Source organism: Synchiropus splendidus, chromosome 4 (genome assembly GCF_027744825.2).
Source record: "Synchiropus splendidus isolate RoL2022-P1 chromosome 4, RoL_Sspl_1.0, whole genome shotgun sequence".
NCBI lineage: Eukaryota > Metazoa > Chordata > Actinopteri > Syngnathiformes > Callionymidae > Synchiropus > Synchiropus splendidus.
The window spans coordinates 4,382,594-4,402,915 of record NC_071337.1 but is presented as its reverse complement, the minus strand read 5'-3'; the positions used below and the strand labels follow the sequence as shown (position 1 = coordinate 4,402,915).

General features: G+C 41.2%; 1 protein-coding gene across 2 annotated transcripts; it reads right to left on the bottom strand.

The window, feature by feature from the left end:
* Nucleotides 1–105: 105 nt before the first annotated feature.
* Nucleotides 106–19,882, bottom strand: LOC128757006 (chloride channel protein 1-like). Of its 2 annotated transcripts, XM_053861962.1 has the most exons (24): nt 19,581–19,882; nt 15,335–15,641; nt 15,137–15,268; nt 14,919–15,047; nt 14,711–14,844; nt 13,925–14,002; nt 13,755–13,833; nt 13,268–13,393; nt 13,076–13,160; nt 12,914–13,015; nt 12,763–12,847; nt 11,088–11,243; nt 10,109–10,178; nt 9,940–10,050; nt 9,273–9,486; nt 8,522–8,655; nt 7,800–7,891; nt 7,210–7,287; nt 6,648–6,735; nt 4,682–4,764; nt 2,220–2,264; nt 1,137–1,241; nt 640–726; nt 106–479 (listed from the first exon to the last, which is right to left on the bottom strand). In XM_053861962.1, the coding sequence occupies exons 1-24, from the start codon at nt 19,629–19,631 to the stop codon at nt 108–110; spliced, it is 2,943 nt and encodes a 980-aa protein (XP_053717937.1). In that variant the 5' UTR covers nt 19,632–19,882; the 3' UTR covers nt 106–107. The 2 variants fall into 2 exon arrangements, with proteins under 2 accessions (XP_053717937.1, XP_053717936.1); XM_053861961.1 differs by having other exon boundaries at nt 15,137–15,641.
* Nucleotides 19,883–20,322: the final 440 nt, after the last annotated feature.

Genomic DNA, 20,322 nt, shown 5'->3' with positions numbered 1-20,322 from the left:
GAGTCATCAGTCACCATTTAATTCCTATAAAAGTCCTAAAAGCAGATTTAATCAGATTTCAGAACAAAACACTTTATTATATATATATATATAAACAGTGTTTGGAGTCACACCATCGGTTCACTGTCACTGTCTTCATCGTTTTCCAAGAGTCCATGTGGGGGTGTCGGTGGGCAGAGAGGTGTGGCAGGGGGAGTAGAGGGGGTGGGAAGGACATCTTGCTCCTCAGCCTCCTTCACCACTCCCTCTACACTCACCTCTATCTTCTTGTGTTGATGTGGCAGAGAGGGGTGAGGGTGGGCAGAGGAAAGGGGTAAAACTGAGGGAGCAGAGAGGGAGGTGGGAGACGAAGGAGCGGAGGAATGAGGAGAAGTGGCAGGTTTTGAGACAGAATTGTGATTGCTGATGTCACGGAGACTTGCAAGTGGAGGACGGAGCCAGACACCCGAGCGGGTGGAGCCTTCGATAGCTTTTTGGAGCTGAGGGAGTTGAGGAGCAAAGAGGAAGAAAAGAGGGAGCGGCAGTTATGACAGAGAGGGAAGGAGCAGAGAAATAAGTTCGGATTAGTGGAGGAAAGTCGAGGAGAAACAAAAGGCATCAGAGAAACAGCCACAACGGAAGAAGAGACAATATGCTCACCTCTTTCAGTGCCACCACTCCCACCAGTTTGCCAATACTGGTCACATAAGCATGACTCAGACCCAGCAGGGAGAACAAGGTGTGAGTCTGAGGAGGGAGATGAAGCAGAATTAGCTCCTGACGTGAAAACTTGCTGCAGAGGCTCATTAGAAATCTAAGACTGTCCGAAGAATCCAGTTCCACTTCAAGAGACGAACGTCCTTGAGGGACAGAAAAGCTGCAGTGTGAATGTGAGGTCACGCTGTGGCTCAGAATCACAGACACATCAGAACACCTCAATAACATGGGATTACAGAGGCTGATGAAAAACACATCATGGAAACAAGACAGCCGTGGTAAAAAGGTTTCACCATCTAAGCATTCTTTTGCTTCTTGACTGAACAACTTCATGATCAGATAACTGCAAAAGCATTTTTATATCTAAATCATCTCCATCTCAGTAGAAACTGAAGAGATGGACATTGACCCTTTGTTGGTGTTAGTTACTCCACACACACCTTATGCAATGATGTTCTCTCCACCAGCTGGAAAGGTGACGGATCCACTCTGATCTCATCGATCTCCATCGGCTTGTTCACCTCCACTTCTTCCCACGCTCTGATCTGCAGCAGTGAACAAGAGTCAAGGTCGGAGAGGGCATCGTGCTGGAATCAGTTCAGAGCTGCCGTCACCGCGGGAGTTGTGTGTTTAGCCAGAGATGGACTTTAATGAGAGTTCAATCGGTGTGTCAGTGAGTGAGCAGCGAAGGAGGGCAAAGAAAGTTCACGTTTGTGAGGAAACTGCGCTGTGTTTATCAACACATTAACCTGGACGATAGTGTTTGCAGACACTTCCATTCACTACGAGTTTAAGCAGAAAATTTGAGTGGCAGAGTCCGCAGTCAATTTATGAAATACTTCAGGGCGACTGTTGGATGTTTTGGCTCCACTTCTGAGTTCATGTCTTGCCGATAGTCAGCACCTCTGCTGCTTCTGACAAGTTCATTTGTCCATTCAACCCATCTTCAGTCCCTTGGTGAGGTGAGGATGGGTTATTTCATTTTCTTTAAAACTCTGTCTCTTGGTAAAGACAATTGTGGATATGTTGGATATGGCAGAAAAAAACTACTTTTGTGGGACTCAAGATTACACTCTGGATCTACACACCCTACGCAAGCTCCCCTGCCAATCTTCCTTTCAACTGTGTGTGTGTGTGTGTCGTGCAAGCTGTGCCATCGAGCTAATTTGAATGTTACTGTTAATTTATCAATGATATTTGAAATGCTATAAATTCATAAAAGTACACTTGGTGGATGTCCATGCTTTTCTTAATTTTAAACAGGTTTTATTCCATTTTATTTATAAATTCTTTTGGAAAACATATTCTAAAATTAGAAATGCTATAATTGCCGGACTTTTTTCAGACACACAGGTTTCTCAGTGCCATGCAAAAACAGGAAGATCTAATGATACAAATTACCAGACGAAACACGCAATCTGATCTAATTTTGTTAGGCTTCATCAAGTCAATCCTCTGTTTCCCTGCACCTGTTTGAGCCCCCTGCTGAATCACCTCCCCTCAATCATCTCATCAGTACCAACCTCCTCAGGTGTCATGGTGTCTGTTAGGGGTGGGGGGGGCGGCTCCTGGAGACAGACGAAGAGACGAGAGCAGTTTATTAATGGTTCTAAAAACGTTCACAGGTTTCACCTCCAAATATCTGCAGAGTTAGCTTCATTTTAAAGTGCTTTGTGAGGAGGCTCCACAGACCTTACAGAAGTTAAACCCAGAAAGACAAAACATCTTGGGTTCCTCTGTGTTCACAGTTCTGGGTGTTCCCTTATCTGCTGCTGGGCACGTCAATATTTGAGAGTCGGCATATATTCAACAGTCTGTGGCGACATGACCTACTATATCAAGCGCACAGGTATGAAAACATAAATCTGTACTTAATCTATCTACACTTCACAGCACCACGGCAATGAAATATCCAACATTGGTATTCATATAAACAGACTCCATATATTACTTCCTTCAGCCCCCGTGCAACAGCCTTCCTGGATGATAAGCCCCGAGTCTGACTTGGTTCACACGAGACGACTGAGTCTCATTGCCGGGGAGTTTGTGCAAAGACAACAGGCAGCTGCGTATTCATGAGCTTGTATATCGTTCAGATCCACTGTCAACATGCAGCTAAATGCAAAACAGCCTGAACTGAAGAACTCAACCAGGAAACTGTATATTTATAACCTCATCGTTGCCATGGCTTTACAAAACCATCAAAACCTTACAACATGCATCTTTTTGTGGTTGAAATTAGGTCTGTCATGTTAACAAATTTTGCTGGTCGATTAATTGTCCCACAAAATTTTAGACAATATTTTTAGATTGAAGTAAGCACTAATGTATTGACAATGTACACACTTTCAATGTAATTCTGTCTTCTTCTTCTTACCTTTGAAAACAAAATGTATTGTGAATAACACTTAAATATCTTAATTAAAAATAATGATCATGATAATTAAACAGAATCTTTGCCACCAAACCATGGATTTAATGAAACTACTCCGTGGGCACGCGTGTTTGATGTGTTGCCTCATTTGTTGTCAACACATGAGAACAAATTCGATAAACTAGCTCGTCCACATTGTTGGGCTCACCTCACTCAGCAGGTTTGCAGCCAAAATATTCCCACACCACGGCTGTGGCTTTCGGCTTCACTTAGTCCCTTTAGTTCTACAACATTGTCATGTGCTTCTCCTCCGTCTCGACACTGCTGCCTAAACTCTGCCTTCATCGCTGCACAACTGACTCTGGCATGACCGACAAGAGGGATCCCTCTGGTCATCCCGCGGTGATACTTATGCCCCCGGAGATGTGTCTAAGACCAATGCAGAGTAATCCTCCTGTCAGGAATATGGAATATGGGCAGCAGTGGAAGATGGGAGAGGAAATCAAACAAGCAAACATGCACATGGCAATTAATCGGGCCCAGCAAAATGAAAATGAGTTTTAATATAGTTGGACTCACTGATTTTTGTGACAGGCCTACTTGGAATACGATAACTCGTGGTCGGCACCCTGCGGCTAATGCAAAAATGCGGCTAATAAACAGATTTTTACAGGGTAAAGAACGTTGTGCTGCCAAAATATTGAGCCTAGTCACATCAAACCGATGAAATCACAGGCAAGTGAAGACAGCGAATATTCAATTAGAGTAGTTTAGCTTTAATAATTTAATAAGCCTAAACAGCGTCAGCCTTTAACACAGTCATTCGACAGCAGATTTCCACGATATCACGAGACTTACCAATCAACTGCAATGAAACCAATAAAAGAACTTTGTATTGTGCAAGAACACATCAGTTGAAACCCCATTGTGAAGAAAAAAGGTAGGCAGCCTTCATGAGGGATGAAAAGGTTCAAGCCTTCGTCCTATCTAGGACACTTCATTATTTTCCTGCTGAGAGCCAGATATTCTGATACGTTACTGTGTAAGTACAGTACTGTGGCATTTAGTTCATCTGCAGCAACACGTCCTGTGACACAAAACATCCTACAAAATAATGAATAAAATCTTATCTTCTCTCATCATCAGATTAATCGTCATTGTCGTCCACAGACGAGGCCAAATCAAATGAAAGCTCCTTTCAGGAATGTGGAGGACTGGACTACTCATAACAAGTCCAGCATGATGAGAATACCAGAATACCAAATATTTATCGCAGTAATATGTCAATTATTTTGCACTTTATCCTCTTTATGACATGCAAATAAACCCTCACATTAATGACCTGCACAAGTACAAAGTGACATCCAAAATGTAAAAGCATAATTTACCTTTCCATAAGATTTATCCATTCAATCTAAGGTCACATGACTCAGTGAATAATCCCAATTTCAAATGAAAAAAACACCCACACTTAAGGAGATATTAAGAATAACTAAATAACACTTTTTGAACTGTGTGAGGAAACTAGAGTGCCGCAGGCTTTCCCTGTTCAGAAACTTGAATAATACTGTAATTGTGTTGCAGTATGTAACATCACTCATTGAAACGAACCTGTGCGGCTCCTTCTGTGGCTCTTTTCTTGGAGCTGAAGAGTTTCCTCAGTGTCTGGCTGAAACTCTGCAGAGGACCGTCTTCTGTGAGAGAAGGAAACATGGAAGACCTTTAACATTGTTCAGTCCTTTTTAAAGAGGAAGAGGAGCAGCGGGACGAATGTCTGTTGTTGCCTGGAAACGGTGAAGTGGCAACACCAGCTGGTCAAAAGAGAAAGAGAAGGAGCAGCCAAAGCTCCACTGACGCTGCAAACTCATCTTCTCTAATGTGTCACACTGGCTCTTAATGGAGAGGAGGGAAAGATAGTACCAGCTGGACTAATAAACCCAGCGTTAATACCAACGCAGCGCTTACGTACGCTACAGCTAAATGCAGGGAAAAGATAACTCCTTACTGGCTAATTAGCATCAGATTGTTTCCACAATGTTTCCAGCCAACATATTCCTGCAATGAGAGTGAGAGGATATTAAATGCACACAGGGAACTTAAGTTTCCAGTCTTCAGGAAGCGGAAGATCAAAGCAGGAGTCGGAGGAAGAGGAGAAATTAAGCACTGAAGGGTTGAAGCCAGTGAGGAGCTCAATTCATGTCACTACGTAAAATGCAGTAAACATTGAAAGGAAAAAAATAACCATGATTCACCAGTAATGTTAGCTTGTCCATGCTCCAGTCTCAAATCTGCCAAACTTACCTAGTGAGTCGAACAAAAGAAATGCAAAGAGCAAAAACATCACACCGAAGTCAAAGGGAAGTTGATTTATTTTTGTGATTAAATTACACACCTTGAAACACTTCCAAGATCCAAATGGAACCAGTGAGAAATGTCATTGGAAATTGTGTCTGATCGGAACTTTTTGACTTACTTTGCAAGATGACAGATAAACACCAATGATCTGACAACATCTTAGGATGTGGCAAAAAAACTTGGCATGAAGAAATTAATTGTGGCCTAAGAACATGAAGTTGGTGTGAATTAGAAAATATCACCATGAATATAGAACAATTAAGACAAAATATTTCAGAAATAGTCCAACAACCAGATTCTAGCAATTTAAGATTAAATAAAAAGAGAAAATATTGTTGAAATAAACATATTAAAAAGAGATACAGTAGCTCTATCAGTGGAATTTTCGTGGAGCCCGGAATTGTTTTTTATAGCTTGAACTTTCCCTGCTGCCATGACAACCGGGCTGCATTACAGCTAGTGGCGTGACGGAGAGAAAAGGTGACAAAAAACTTTATTATATTCACGACCATGTTACAGGGCAGAACATTTTGATATTTCTATCAGGATTTTTCAGTGAAAAACATGGCAAAAACCACCATGTTCATGTCTATGATGCATTACATGTTTTCCGCTTGTTTTGATGTTTCCACTTTTGAATCCCAATTCCACTTTCAATACGTTTGATGACGTGGGATTTCATCTTTAAAAAGAGATCACTATCCTGAAGGAATGGCGGCTCTCATTTGACCCGTGGCAGCGCACCATGATTGTTTACATGTAGCAGAAACCCTGGTGAAAGAAGTGTTTCTGTGGTGATGAACCATCTACCAGCTTTGAATGTTTTTCTGATGCAATTTAATACACCATCATGAAACAGTAAAGTTAAAGTTAATATTGCTGGGCCAAGATTCAAAGTACACAGAGGTGCCTCCTCATAACATCAGGTACTCTTCCAGCTACACTTTTGTGAAATGCACGCTGAGAGACATTTTAAGGCTACATTCTGTGTTATATTCCTTTGCCTGAGCTCAGTTTTGGAAGAACAAAATGCCTCGTCATTCACCTTCATATTCTAACATCAACATCCTTACGTAAGAAATAATTTTAGCCGCCTGTCACAAGAGGATGATCAAACATCACTTGCAAACAAAATCACAAACAAGCTACTGTTGTGATTAAAAAGTGCCTCACAGGACTGAGGAGTACAAACAAAGGTAATAATGTCCAGGCAGTCACATACCAGGGTCAGGGCCAGCGTAGTTTGGAGAGGGCTCAGGAGATCTCTGTGCAGGGATTGGTCCATTCCTCTCTTCCAGCACTGGTGGCCCCTGAACAGGCCGATGTATGAAAGAAAGCTTATTGTTGTCAGAGTCACACTGCAGCTCTCCAGAATTAACAACTATAACTGCCAACCTTCCATTCTGATGATGACAGGTAGTGTGAAAATGCTGGGCAGAAATTATATTTATATTTGGATTGGTATTTTGTTTCAGTGGCACTTCAAATCTGAGATAGAAAACCATGAGCATTCTCATGCCTTCTTGGTTTTATGACTTTGATTTTGTCAATGCCACCTGTAACACATCAAAATTACGTTTCTCTCTCATCTGTGTTGCCGGTTACATAACTGTAATCAGATGATGGTGGCAGCTAGAGGTGTGTGATGCCACACCAAACCATAACAATGATTATATTTTAGGTTTGTCACACCTCCCACAATACAGACTTTGTCTCGGGTGAAAGTCCTTTCGAGGGGTGGAGTTTCCACCTTCATGATTTACATCTGAAGAGAGTGACCCCACCTTCTCTTCGTCATCCTCCTCTTCCTCATTGACATAGGACAAAGATTCCCAGCTGGGTCTGTGCTCCTGAAGGAAGCCCTGGAGACACATTTTCACGTTTAGGTCTCTGATTCATTATGCAAATGAGACATTCAGTGTCCTTTACAGCCTTGAAGTCATCAACACAAATGAAGGTTGCGCTATATTTCATTTTTCACAACAAAATGTATGATCGTCTGACATTAAATCCCGGTACAAGAAGGCAAATGGGAGCAAACATGAGCAACAGTCATAAAAACTGATATGACCTTGAACAGTTTACTACTTCTGTATACCAGCCAACACAACAACGTTTAAGCTCATAGATCTGATCATAAATATCAACTTTTTTTCTCATGAAGCTGTCCAGGATGATGAGAATAACTCGATTTTACCTGGAAACAGCACCCTGTGACCCCTTGTTACTAATCTTGTTCCACTCATATTAAGTTATGGACTAACAAGATTTTCATTCCCTCTCTGCTGCTAGACGAAGCAGAAGCACAGTCCAAGTCCAAGTAGGTCTCAGACTATGGTTGTTAAAAGCTCAGATTGCTAACATCCATTCAAACCTGCATCAGGAGTCGCCTCTCAGGGGACAACCACCAATCGCAGAGGGCCAACAGCTCAAGTCGGTCAATGCTGCCCAGCAGAATCATGGAGTCTGAAACAGAAAAAAAAAGAATTGAGCCACAGCTAATTCACTTCATTTTAATGAGTGTTCAAGCAGAAAACAGTGGGTTAAAACGTATCACTGCAGCCGCTCAAAGTTGGGAGACTTCGACTGGATTAGAATCGATTAGATGTCCCTAATTTGTCACACAGTGGCGAAACTCAATGTGTCACAGCAGCCAATGACAACAAAGACACACACAAAAAAAAGAAATGCACAACAAACATCAATGACTTCCACAGAGCATCAGCGCACATAAAACATGAATAACACAAGGAAAATAAATAAATTAACACCCACAATACATGAACAAATATCATGACAAAAAATAAAATATAAGTATAGAATGAGTACATATATAATAAATAGATCATAATAAACTACATAGGTAATAAACTGTATAAATTACAGTACAAGATCATATTTTATGTTCACTCTTGTGCAAAACAGATTTTTTTTTTGCCAATATCCAAAATTTCTGTCAATGAATTCACCGTCATCCTTATATAATATTCAAAAACCGTATTGCCTGGCGTCCAGGAATCAACAAAATAATCCCCAGTTTGCTTCAACCAGCCACACATCTACATCTTTTGAATAGAGAGTGAGCAAACTTTGAACCTTTGGAGTCGACAAGGGGGATGGTTTTGAGCGAGGACGAGTCCAGCAGCAGTTTGACTTCCCTGTAGGTCGACTGAGAGGAAACAAACTGGACCTTCCTCACCATGATGTCCCCCACAAAGATGTTGTACTGGCTGAAACGCAGAGAGACTGTGACATGAATCCATTAGTGCACATCCAGAATCTAATATGATAAGTAATTGTTGCTGTTAGATGATTAAACGTAATTTACTTATTTTGTTTTTACAATTTTGCAACAATTCATATTACTTTAATTTCTTTTTACATTTCTAATCTTTATTATATTATGGGTTTCAGTTCCATCAGTGGTTTCACTTCCATTTGATTCATTCACTTTTAAATACATTTTAAAATATTGGAATGTAAAAATATTTTCCTCCTGGATTTGCTGGAGGTTTTTTTTATTTGGCCAAAAATGCCTCATTATACAACAGATTTTTTAAATAATTAGGGTGAAAGATCATTTATGGCTGGAACAACATGAGAAGAAATAAGGACCTTTGAAAAAAAAAACTATTTGAGCCTAAAAAAAGCTCCAGGCTGCAATTATTTCAACAAAATATGCTTCATTTGCGAGTACTTCTAGTGCAAAGAACACGTTGTATATGACTTCATCTCAACAAGGAGGGAGGGAATATGATGCTGCACATGCCTCGGAGAGAGGCGGGTGAAAGGAGACTACAGTGATTGGTGGAATGTGGGGGAGAGTAGTGGAGATTGGATGACAAACCTCATGTGGCCAAAGCCGAGCTCCGGCAGGTACGGCAGCTTCTTCACCTGGATGATAGAGTCATACAGCGATGGCTGGAGGCCCTGAGCCACCATGTTGGCCAGGATGACCGCCACCATCATGGGGAGGATGTGAGAGATCTGACCCGTCAGCTCAAAGCAGATGACTGCTGTAGAAACGGTGTGTGTCACTGCCCCGGTCAGCGCCGCTGCTCCTGTCAGGGAGATGGGAGGATGAGGGGAGGACTGGAGAGATGGTGAAGATAGAAGAGGTCAGAAAGAAGGATATGGGTGAAGTTCAGGAGAAGATGAAGAGGAGAGTGTGATGAGGAGGACAGCCCTTACAGTGGAGGGGAATTACAAAGGCTCAAGTGAGTTGAGACACTTGCCCTGCAATCATTTCCAAAAAATGCTGCTTATAAAGTTCCACGTTTGTCGCATCTACTCAAAAATAAAACGATTTTAGTTGTGTTTTAAGGAGCACAAGGAACATCCAATTTCTCAAGAAAAACATCCAAATAAAGTGAACTATGAAGATGGGAGAGGATGGTTTGATTGATAACATTCATTGTCAGAGTTCTAACTTCATGAAGTAGATGTGACACAGTGTGCAGTCTTCAAGGAAAGCATTGTCACACGTCAAGGAATGAACAAGTAAATAGACTAACCAATGACTGCATACCCTCCAGGGATAATTCGGTAAAGGATGCCATCAAACACGATCCCGTTGGGGAAAAGTGTGGCCATGATCTCGCCCACCAGCCTGCCAAACGCCGCTCCTGCAGTGGAGTAGAACAGTCAGTTCAGAATCCACACGGACGCAGGGCTTCTGCTCACCCAGGATGAAAACAGGCATGAAGGCCCCAGACGGAATGGGCATGGTGGTTGCCACAGCAGACATCCAGAACTGAAACACAAACACATTTATGGTACTCCGCCAGTATTAAGTTTTGGCAAAATAACATTCATGATGAGATTGAAAATGACAGAAATTCCTCGAGAAATCTTATAAAAACAATATTAGTGAAACTATAATAACAAAAAATAACCCTTTGGAGTTCAGAACAAGTCAGAAAGCAAGTGAATTCTCCACTGTAAGAATCAGCGCTGCTAGATTACAGGACAAAAAGTCAAAGTCTAATCCACAACGACATGATTAGAATAGATTAAATGGCCTTTATTAGTCGGTATGACTTGTTCTTGTAGCTGAAAAGTCAATTTGTTTCGTGATCATATTCATAACAACAGGCTGTATGTTTTCACACTACTGTGTTCCTCACCCAACGATCCCAGCACCTCTTTGTTCTTTGCTAATAATGAACTGAAGTGAATCTATCTTGGATGCCTGCAGATCCCTAATGGACAGGTGGAAACACATTTCTGCTTCAAAGAAGTTCTTTCTGAGGAAATTATTGAATTTCTCCTTCCCTGTTCGAGCCCCCGACAATTCTCAGATCAACAACAAAGAGGGTGACAGCTTGGTTCTGCCTCAGCCATTGACAAGCTGACAGCAGGTCAGAACTCTCACTATTCAGAGGGACACACTCGACAGAGCCCTTTTTCATCTATCTATCTATCTATCTATCTATCTATCTATCTATCTATCTATCTATCTATCTATCTGTCTGTCTATCTGTCTGTCTGTCTGTCAGTCCGTCCGTCTATCTATCTATCTAGTAAGTTCAGAGATACCTTTTCAAGAAAACGCAGCGTCATCTATTTACAGTGACATACGATGGACGGTTAAAAATGGCTGGAATTAAAAATAAAATAAATAAATAACACCTTTATTTTCTTGTCAATCTCCAACACCGACCTTCATGATGAAGAAAAGCAGCAGGATGATGAAGACACTGACATCAGGGTGGAGCCAGGCTGAGGACCGACCCAGACCAGGAGGCGGTGCCAAAGGTGAAATCTTTGTCCAAGTGAAGTTGTCAAAGAGAGAGCTTATACACTCTCGAGGCATCAGCTTTGGAGATGGCAGAGGAGGAAGGGTGCAAGTATCAGGTTAGATTGAGCACCCAGAAGAACAAAGAGTCAGCAGGAGCAGAAGAGACGACAGAAACATGGACTGAATGGGCTATTTAGCAATAGACGCTATTATTTTTTTAATGCAAAGTTTACAGTTTAAACATTAGCATCACAAGTTCCCTGATGTCATTTATCCCAAATGAAAGGGGAGGAAGTGCCAAGAATCTAAGTAAAATTCGGAGGAAGTAGACAAGGAGGAAGGAATCAATAATAGTGCCGGTTGGATGGACAAAGAAGACGAGTGAGGCACAGTGAAAGTGAGAAAACACACTAAAAGTAATGACTCTTTCGATGACTCATCAGCTATTTAAGCGCTCAGTCACTGTTATCTCTCACTAGTCCCTCACTTTCTACATCAACTCAGGACTGATGGGAAAAGGACTGCACTTCCTCTGGAGAAACATCATTTTAAAAGGCACATTTCTCTGTGAATATGTAATGCCACATTGACAAAGTGTTCAATAAGAAATTGATCAAGGTTTTTAAAATTCACTACAGTGTTTGTTCGTTGTTAGATTGTTTACAAGAATTAGTTTGACATTCCTGCTAATTAAGTGCGAGACGTAAAAAGTGTTGGCCCTCCAGGTTCCAAAACAGCGTCTTCACACTCAGGTTTATTCTGAGAACTTACGTAACATAGATTTTGTCAGCAGTGACAGCGACTTTCTTCCAGACCTGTCTCCAATATTGCTTGTCTGTGTTAGTCATGTGATCTGGTTTAGGAAATAGAACAGTTCAAAGTCTTGTACAGACACAATCTTGACGAGCAAAAGCTATAAACATTATCATACAGAGAGACAGATTTGGTATAAGCAACTCATAACTGTTGCTATGGCGCCGCTGATTTGAAAACAAAGGCTGCCTCTGCCACCTGGTGGTGGACATGCGTTCTGCAGGCAGTGAGTAAAAATGAGACGAGTTCCGTCAAGGGGATTTATGGGAGAGAAAAAAATCCGGGTCAAACTGAGTAAGAAGGCGAAACCTCATGAGTGTAACGAGATCCGTCATTGTTCTTGTCACACAGATAAGTTCATCTATGTACAGTAAATGAATGAATGAAAATGAAATCTTCGGACCTGTTAAGAACAAATTTCTTGAATTCCAATCTTGTCAGAGAGGAAGATTATATTAGGTGAGGTTTGTCAAATGTAGCATTAGAAAAGTGACATGCTGAGATCAGCTGAAAGAATCCCAACAAGTTCAGAGTGTTTGTTCAGAATCAGAATCAGAATCAGAATAGAATTTATTGCCATGGTCAGAGGGGGTTGCACCAACTCGGAAAGTGCTTTGAAATGAAGTGCTGTTAATAAATAAAATAAAATAATAATAACAAAGGCTGATCACAAATTTAACAGTTTGATGGCTGAGGGGAAGAAGCTGTTCCTGTGACAGGAATGTTGCTGTGTTATATACTTGTTTACACAGACGACACAGAATTAAAAGATTTTACCAGTCACCTCTCCTGCCATGAACTGTCCAAAGCCGGGTGGGAATGTCAAGGTAGCAATGACCAGCGTCACCACGGCAGGAAACAGCAGTCGACTGGAACAAGCAGAGGAAGATTTAGGTTAGTTACAGAAGACATCTGAAAGCTGCAATCTGGCTCACTGTCTGGTCAGGAAGCGGGTCATGGCGTTGGGCCTTCGCATGAACACCACCACCTGCCTGTTGAGATAGACGAAGAAGGCACCGAGGAAGCCGCAGATGATCCTGGAAAAATGGGCACGGAAGTGTCAGACCCCAAATCTTCTTGGCAACAAACACACTCACCCAATGATTGCAAATGCCGGCAGCTCCTGCAGATCGAAGGGAAAGTCCATGCGGAAGTTGGTTCTGAACAAAGCCGTGATTGTGACTGAAAGAAAGTTATCACATCCCAACTGTGAGTATGGCTGACAGGTTGTCTTGAACGGGTGAACTTGCTTTGTGTGTGCATCCTTGTGTGAAGAAAATGAGACAAACCTGCATCTTTGTTAAAGACAGACAACACTCTGAATATGAAGGCGCTGAACGTTGCAGCGAAGTATCCTCTCCAATAGTTTCTCACTGCGAAATAAGTGGACGTCACCTCAATGCTAAAGAGCACCCCTGGTGGTGAGAGAGGGAAGCTGCAGTCATACTCACCATGGAAAGTTACAGATTAGCAAATGAACAGTATATTTAACATTACAATAACATACAATAACAACAACATACATAAGAATACAACTCCTATATAGCACAATACCACACAAGATGAAAAAAAAAGTATTTATTTTGCATATATTTTATTTAAAAATAATTGTATTTATATAATATTTTTATTATATTTATTATTTTTTTTCATTTCAAAGGACAATGACATATGTGTCCTCCAAATGCCAATATTGTAAACGCGAAATTTCCACAGATTTTCTTTGAAAGTGTCTTAAGTATTAAATGAAATGAGGTCGCCAGGAAGGTAACGCACCACCAAGAGGCGTTCCGAAGCAGCAGCCCACTCCAACAGCACAACCGACTGTCAGGATGTCGGTGTAACAGTAGGGATTCTACTGAGAGAAGTTAGATCAAAAACAAAAGAATCAAATGTATGGCAGGATTATTCCTAATTCAAAAGTGAGAAGTCATTCATTATCTTACCTGATAAACTCCAGAGAAGAAGGACATGAACCTGCTAAGAACAGCGGCACAGATGCTGGCAATGTGGACAAACGGACCCTGAGATCAGGAGATGAAACAAGTCACCAGGCACACCTTGTTTTCACATGGAGTTGGAAGTGAAAAAAGTGATCAGCACAGAGGCTGATAAGAACCATAATGCCAACTGTGTCTGAGATCATGTATAAATTACTATTAATGTGTGTTTTACAGACTGTAAAGAGGCCACAAAACATCCATCTATCCTCCACCACATATGGAGGTCGGGTCGCAGGGGGAGCTGCCGGAGCAAAGAGGCCCAGACTTCCCTCTACACCTGCTCTTTTGGCAGAAGAAAGATGTCTAAGATACCTCAAATGCTAAGCAAAATGTGAAGCAGCAAGACTGAATATCGGCTCCTTCAATGTGGAACCATGGCTGTTAGTGGTAAATAGGTGGATTATTGTATTGAGATTGGTGGAAAGATCCTTCCTCAAGTGGAGGTTCAAGTATCTCAGGGACTTATTCGCAAGTGAGGGATAGATGCAGTGTGCTATGGACAAACATATCAGTGCATATACTCAGTATTGGTCTGCCCCAATTAACATGGAGAGATAAGTAAGTATAACCACTGCTAGTTTTGAGCACAAATTCTATTATTATAAATAATAAAAAATGACCACAAACCACTGTTTAATTTGAAGGTTAGAAATTAAACAAATTATGTTCATTGTACCTCAATCGATGGCAGTTTTATACACACAACGCATTCCGAGGAGAGTCGCTTACCTCTTTGCCTACTGGCATGCCGCTGCCTAGAGCTGCGGTCAAACCAATGACCTTGGCAATGAAAGCCTTGAAGGTCAGATATTCTTTAAGCACCACACCCCTTAGAATGGTCTTTAACTCTGGGATACCAGACCCTGAAACAGAGCAATCCAAGCAGAGAATGGTGGACACACATGTACAACAAGAAGTGGAATTCCAATCAACAAACCAATGGCTTGAGGAGAGACCAGGTGACAGAAGAGGGAGGAGAAGAGGATGAAGATGAGTGGATAAGCAACCCAGGCCAGATACTGCAGCGGGACCTTCCCTCTCAGCTCCCCGTAGATCCATTTATAGGCTGACGGAAGAAATACAATGTCCAGAAGACCCAGAACTATAGATGTGCTCTTTAGATGCTTCCCTTCAAACAAAGGTCCTGGAACCAACCTTGAAGGCTCTTTGCGCTGGCGTAGTCCATCGACCAGCTGACCAGAGCCATGGTGATCCCCAGCAGCACCAGGAAGATCCAATCTTCCCCAAGCCGATTAACCAGGAATCTCTGCACCCGAGCTATGCAATCTAAAGAGGGACAGCAACTCAGGAACATCTTGCACTTTGATAGATACATTCCGTCACCCACTTCACCTCTACACTTGGAAAAGGACCGCGTCTTCTTCGACGAGGACGTGATGTCCAACTCAGTTGCTTGAGCGACAACAGAGTCCACCTGCAGGCTGGACAGACGTCGGTTCCGGCTGTTGCGGAAACTGTGCTGGTTTCCGAAGCGACTGTGGAATCCATTTTGACTGTTTCGTTGGCGCTCGCGCCCTCGGCAAGACGTCCCCTGGCGGCGCTGGGGGTCACCATGTTTCTTGATCTGCCTCTCTGTCAGTAGCCGAGTTGCCTCCCGTCGGCCTGAGCCGCCCTGGTGCTCTTGGTACTCCCCATAGAGCTGTCAGGTGAAGTCAATATTTGTTTACTGGACGTAAAGATCCAGGTAATTCAGTGAGCTGAGTTTCACAGCTTCTGCTGCTGACATTTAAATATAGAACCACGTGGAGAAACAAACAGCCTCAATGAAAGCTGGCTCCACATTCAGAAACTCCTGGACAGACTCCATAAAAACTGCTGAGGGTATCCGGGGGAAGCGATTCATTTTCACCTCCCACCCCTTCCCTTCTAGTCCACTGCACAAACAACTAAATCACTTTCAGGCCACAACCTGCTTTTATTTCTTTCAACTAAAACTAAAAAACATAATTTTCATTAACGCTAGCAACTAACAGACAAGAACCAGAGCCAAAGCTATGCTGCACTTGAAATTATGTCTACGGACTTGGAAAGAGATGAGGAAAGTCCGGATGATACCAAAGAAGATGCCAAAAACGTGGCTGTGAAAGTTGAGTTGTGTTAGTTGGTGCCGTGGTAACCACCCACGTGGCGCAAAGCATATCTCAAGAAACCTTTAACATGTCTCATCATATGAAATGGAGATGCTGATGTTAAGAAACGCAACCTCAATGTTTTTTCCGAGGCAGATCTCCAACAACTGTTGGAGGCTATTCCAGCGATGTGAGGCAGAAGGCGACCCTTGAAAGGTCCAGTCCATCACATGACACAAACAAATAATCACACACACAACCACAATTCATCTTCCTACATTTTTCAATGTCTATTCCAACCACTAACGCCAAAAACAGCCAGAACCATAAAGACAGTCTTAAAAAGCCGTCATTCCAGGACCTGAAATGCTGTACATTCTTAAAGTACTGATGAATAAGCCCCGTTTTGTTCTTTGCTTCTGTGCTGGCAGCAAAAGAGCTGTCACTAAAACAAATGAAGCACAAACAAAGTGCAATAACAAAGCTGACTCGCATAATAGCAGCTAATAATAACTCAGCTGCTTAGCTGGATGTGAATGTAACAGGGCTGGCTCGGAAACCCTGCGGAGCCTGTTTATGAAGTATAATTACACAAAATGTAACCGTGTTTTACTATTAATCATGTCTATTTCCGATTTTCTGTAGGTCATGAATGAGTCAATGTGAGAGTGTGTAATTAAAATGGATGCACCAAGACCAGTTTTTTTCAAAACAGGTAGTGTACTTGCATTTAAGTGCTCACCATTACACATGAAGTTACTGATATATATCATTGTATAATTATTATATATTATTTGAATGTTTTTTCTTACATACATACATACTGTATGTGACAGTCACAAGTTTCACTGCAGTACATAAATTTGACAAAATTGACATAAACTGCCATTCTTAAACTGTGAGCAAAACAATGAGATCCTGAGGTCACAAAGCCCTTAAAAAATAAAAATAAAAAAAATAAATAAAAACAAACAAACAAAAAAATATATATATGTGTGACCGTGTCCAGAGCATATTCTCTGACAGCTTCCATATCTAAGTGAGGTGAACACCACATTCTCAATGTTGCCAGACCAGTGAAACTTTAGTCAGTACCAATCACTTTACACTCCTGAACCTCCTCGCACCATCACCTCCTCCAAGTCATTCGTCATCTCTTTCTCTCTTCACTACTGAAACTTCACTGGAGGTTATAATTAGAAGTGGTGCGATCAAGTGTTGCTCATTACTTCCTCACCCTCTCGCCAATCAGTGCACTTTACAACATTCCGCTTAGTATCCATTCACTGACCATTATACATTTGTTTCTGCAATTTTGGACATTATATCACGACAAAGTACAAGGAGTCTGTAAACTGTTGACAAATTAGGTGCTGATACATTCAACCATGGTACTAGAAGGAGCAAATCATCATTGTTCAATTGAACAAAAACTGAGGCTCAAGGCTGTAGGTTAAAAACAGCTGCTGTCCTTCGACAGACAAATACCATGACCTCATATGAACTCTGCACAGAACTACAGCATATAACCACATGCACCACCTCTGACTTACGATCAACGAACCTTCAAAGAAGTTTAACAAGTGCAACCAGACCAACAACAAGACCAGCCTGCTCACCCCAACAACTATAAGCATCTGAAATTGCGCACCTTTTCCAAACGCAAAGGCCTGTGGGTTAGCTTGCGTAACCAAACAAAAGGTTTGGGAACATTCTAACAACTGATGGCAATGCAAAAAAACACACAGACACACACCAGCCTGATAAACTAGTATAACTAGCGACCAAATATGATTGATTCTTTGATGAAGTTTGAGAATGCCATGGACACAGGATTAACACGATTGTCTTTGCTGTGTTAAAAGGAAAATATTTTTGTAAATTCAGAAATCTGACAGAGCAATTCAGATTTACACTCCAAAAGATGTCTGGAATGTTGGTGTCACGGCAGCTTAAAATAATAATAATAATAATTATAATAATAATCATGCAGATTTACTTTAAAGTAAAAATATTAAGTAAATGCTCGCATTATAATTATCAAAACTCCTTTTCAGACTTTTTCATTTACACAATATAATCACAATGTTCTGAGGTAAATAAAATCTAAGTTATTAAATAACAAATAATAAACCAAAAAATGTTAGTTTATGTTGGGCTGTCATCTATTATACAGTATATTATTAGTAATTCATAAAACATCATAATGCAATTATGAGGCTTTATAGACTAATGGTAATTAATTCCAAAGTTTCTCAAGGATTATAAAGTGCACAATTTGAGAGAATAGTAATAACACAATTTATTATTATATATATGATACAACAGTGTAATAACATCATCACAGTGGTTAGACTGAGGGTTTGGGGTTCTCAAGTCTCTATAGCCAGATTACGTAGCACAACGTATTATACTTACCATACATGATTAGGGACGTTCATAACATTGTCTACAAAGCCTTATAGAATTCATTACAGTGTTTTATGAATACACTAATATTGCCTTCTAGATGAGAGCTTAAAATAAATTTGGACAATGTAAAAAATAAAACACATAGTATATAATAATCCAAACAACACTAAACCACACAGGCTGTACTCTGCTGAAACGCTGTTGCAACAAACACATCCACAGCGCTTGACCTGTATTTGACCCCACTAACCAACTTAACTGACCTTAAATCAGCTCTCCTCGACTGTACATGGAGATTTATGACGCCATAACTATAGTTCACGATGTGTTGGAGGGACCGTGCTTACGTCCTCACAATGTCATGGCCACGCGCGTTCAAACACAGGTTACGAAGCAGGGCTCAAACATGCTGACGGTGTCAAGTGACCATTAAACTCTGTAGGTCACCATGATCACCGGCTCGCACATGCCTAGCTATCATCACCTCACAGCTTTGACAGCATTCATGCTGAAAAGAAAGGTGAGAGGCTGATCCCATTAACTGATCAATATTCTGTCATTCATTCACTGAACTCACTCAAATCAGAGTTAAGTTGATCATTATATAATGACTAAAAATATATATTGTTGAATAGTTATTACCTAAAATTGTCTAATGTCCTCATCTATTTATAAGCCAATGGAGATTTCCCTATCTCGTCCAGACTGAAATAAAATCCAGATTATCAATTGCTGCAGACTCCAAAGGATGATTCCTTTAATCTGGAGCACAACAACTGCTACACACACGCACGCACTTGCTTAACTGCTACACACCTGAGTCCTTCCCTCAAGTAAACACCATGTTATAAATTTCAGAAGTCAGCCCCACGTGTGAAGACCAAATGAGGATTAAGCAACGAGGCGCAGAGAGGAAGGACGACAGGTGGCGGCAGGAAACGGTGCGTGTGTGAAATACCAGGAGCAGGTTAAAGTCGAGCACAGTGGGCTACATATTTGCACTCAGTCTGTTTCAGTGCCGTCACATGCATGCAAAAAGGTCACCAACAACTAGCTAAATGAAAAACAACAACAAATTTTAGGATTAAATCACTGACCAGAGTTTGCTTGTATCTTAGAGCCTTTCGTTCAGATGCATCTGCAGCCATCGACTCGCTGTCACTGACCCAAAAATAAACCCTACCACTCGCTTATAGTGTGTCTCACTTTTACCGGGACCCAGCTGGACAGCCGGGACACACACATGCACTGGCAGGCTGTGAGCTAGATCCAGCAAGCCCACACCAGGTGTCACTCTCGGAGAGCAAGAACCAAACATAAAGACCAGTAAAAAAAACAACAAAAAAACATCATTAAATCCTGACAGCTTAGAGGCACATTTCTGATGTCACACATATTATGAATGACCTGCTCACCCCCCGTCAATTATACTTGTCTTTTATTCTAACTAAGGGGTCAGTCGCATGACAAATGTTTGTTGGCTTTAATGTGTGTTGGCATGTCATTTACACATTTTTGTTGAGTGCTATAACAGCTCAACTATAACTGGACTCAACTAGCCTTTTAGATAGCTCCTAAGGAACCATCTTCTCACAATAAAATAAAGCAGTAAGGCAGATGTGGGCAAAAACAGAAAATGTGCCAATATATATATATTTCAAGAAAAAAAAAAAAAATATATATATATATATATATATATATATATATATAGACAAAATAAATGCTGCTCTGCCACTGTTTCAAAAATCCTGGTCTCTTTTACAAAGGCCTCCAGATTCTTCCGAATATTATATTAAACTATAAATCCTTAAGTGTGTTTCACAGGGGTGGTAGTCATTG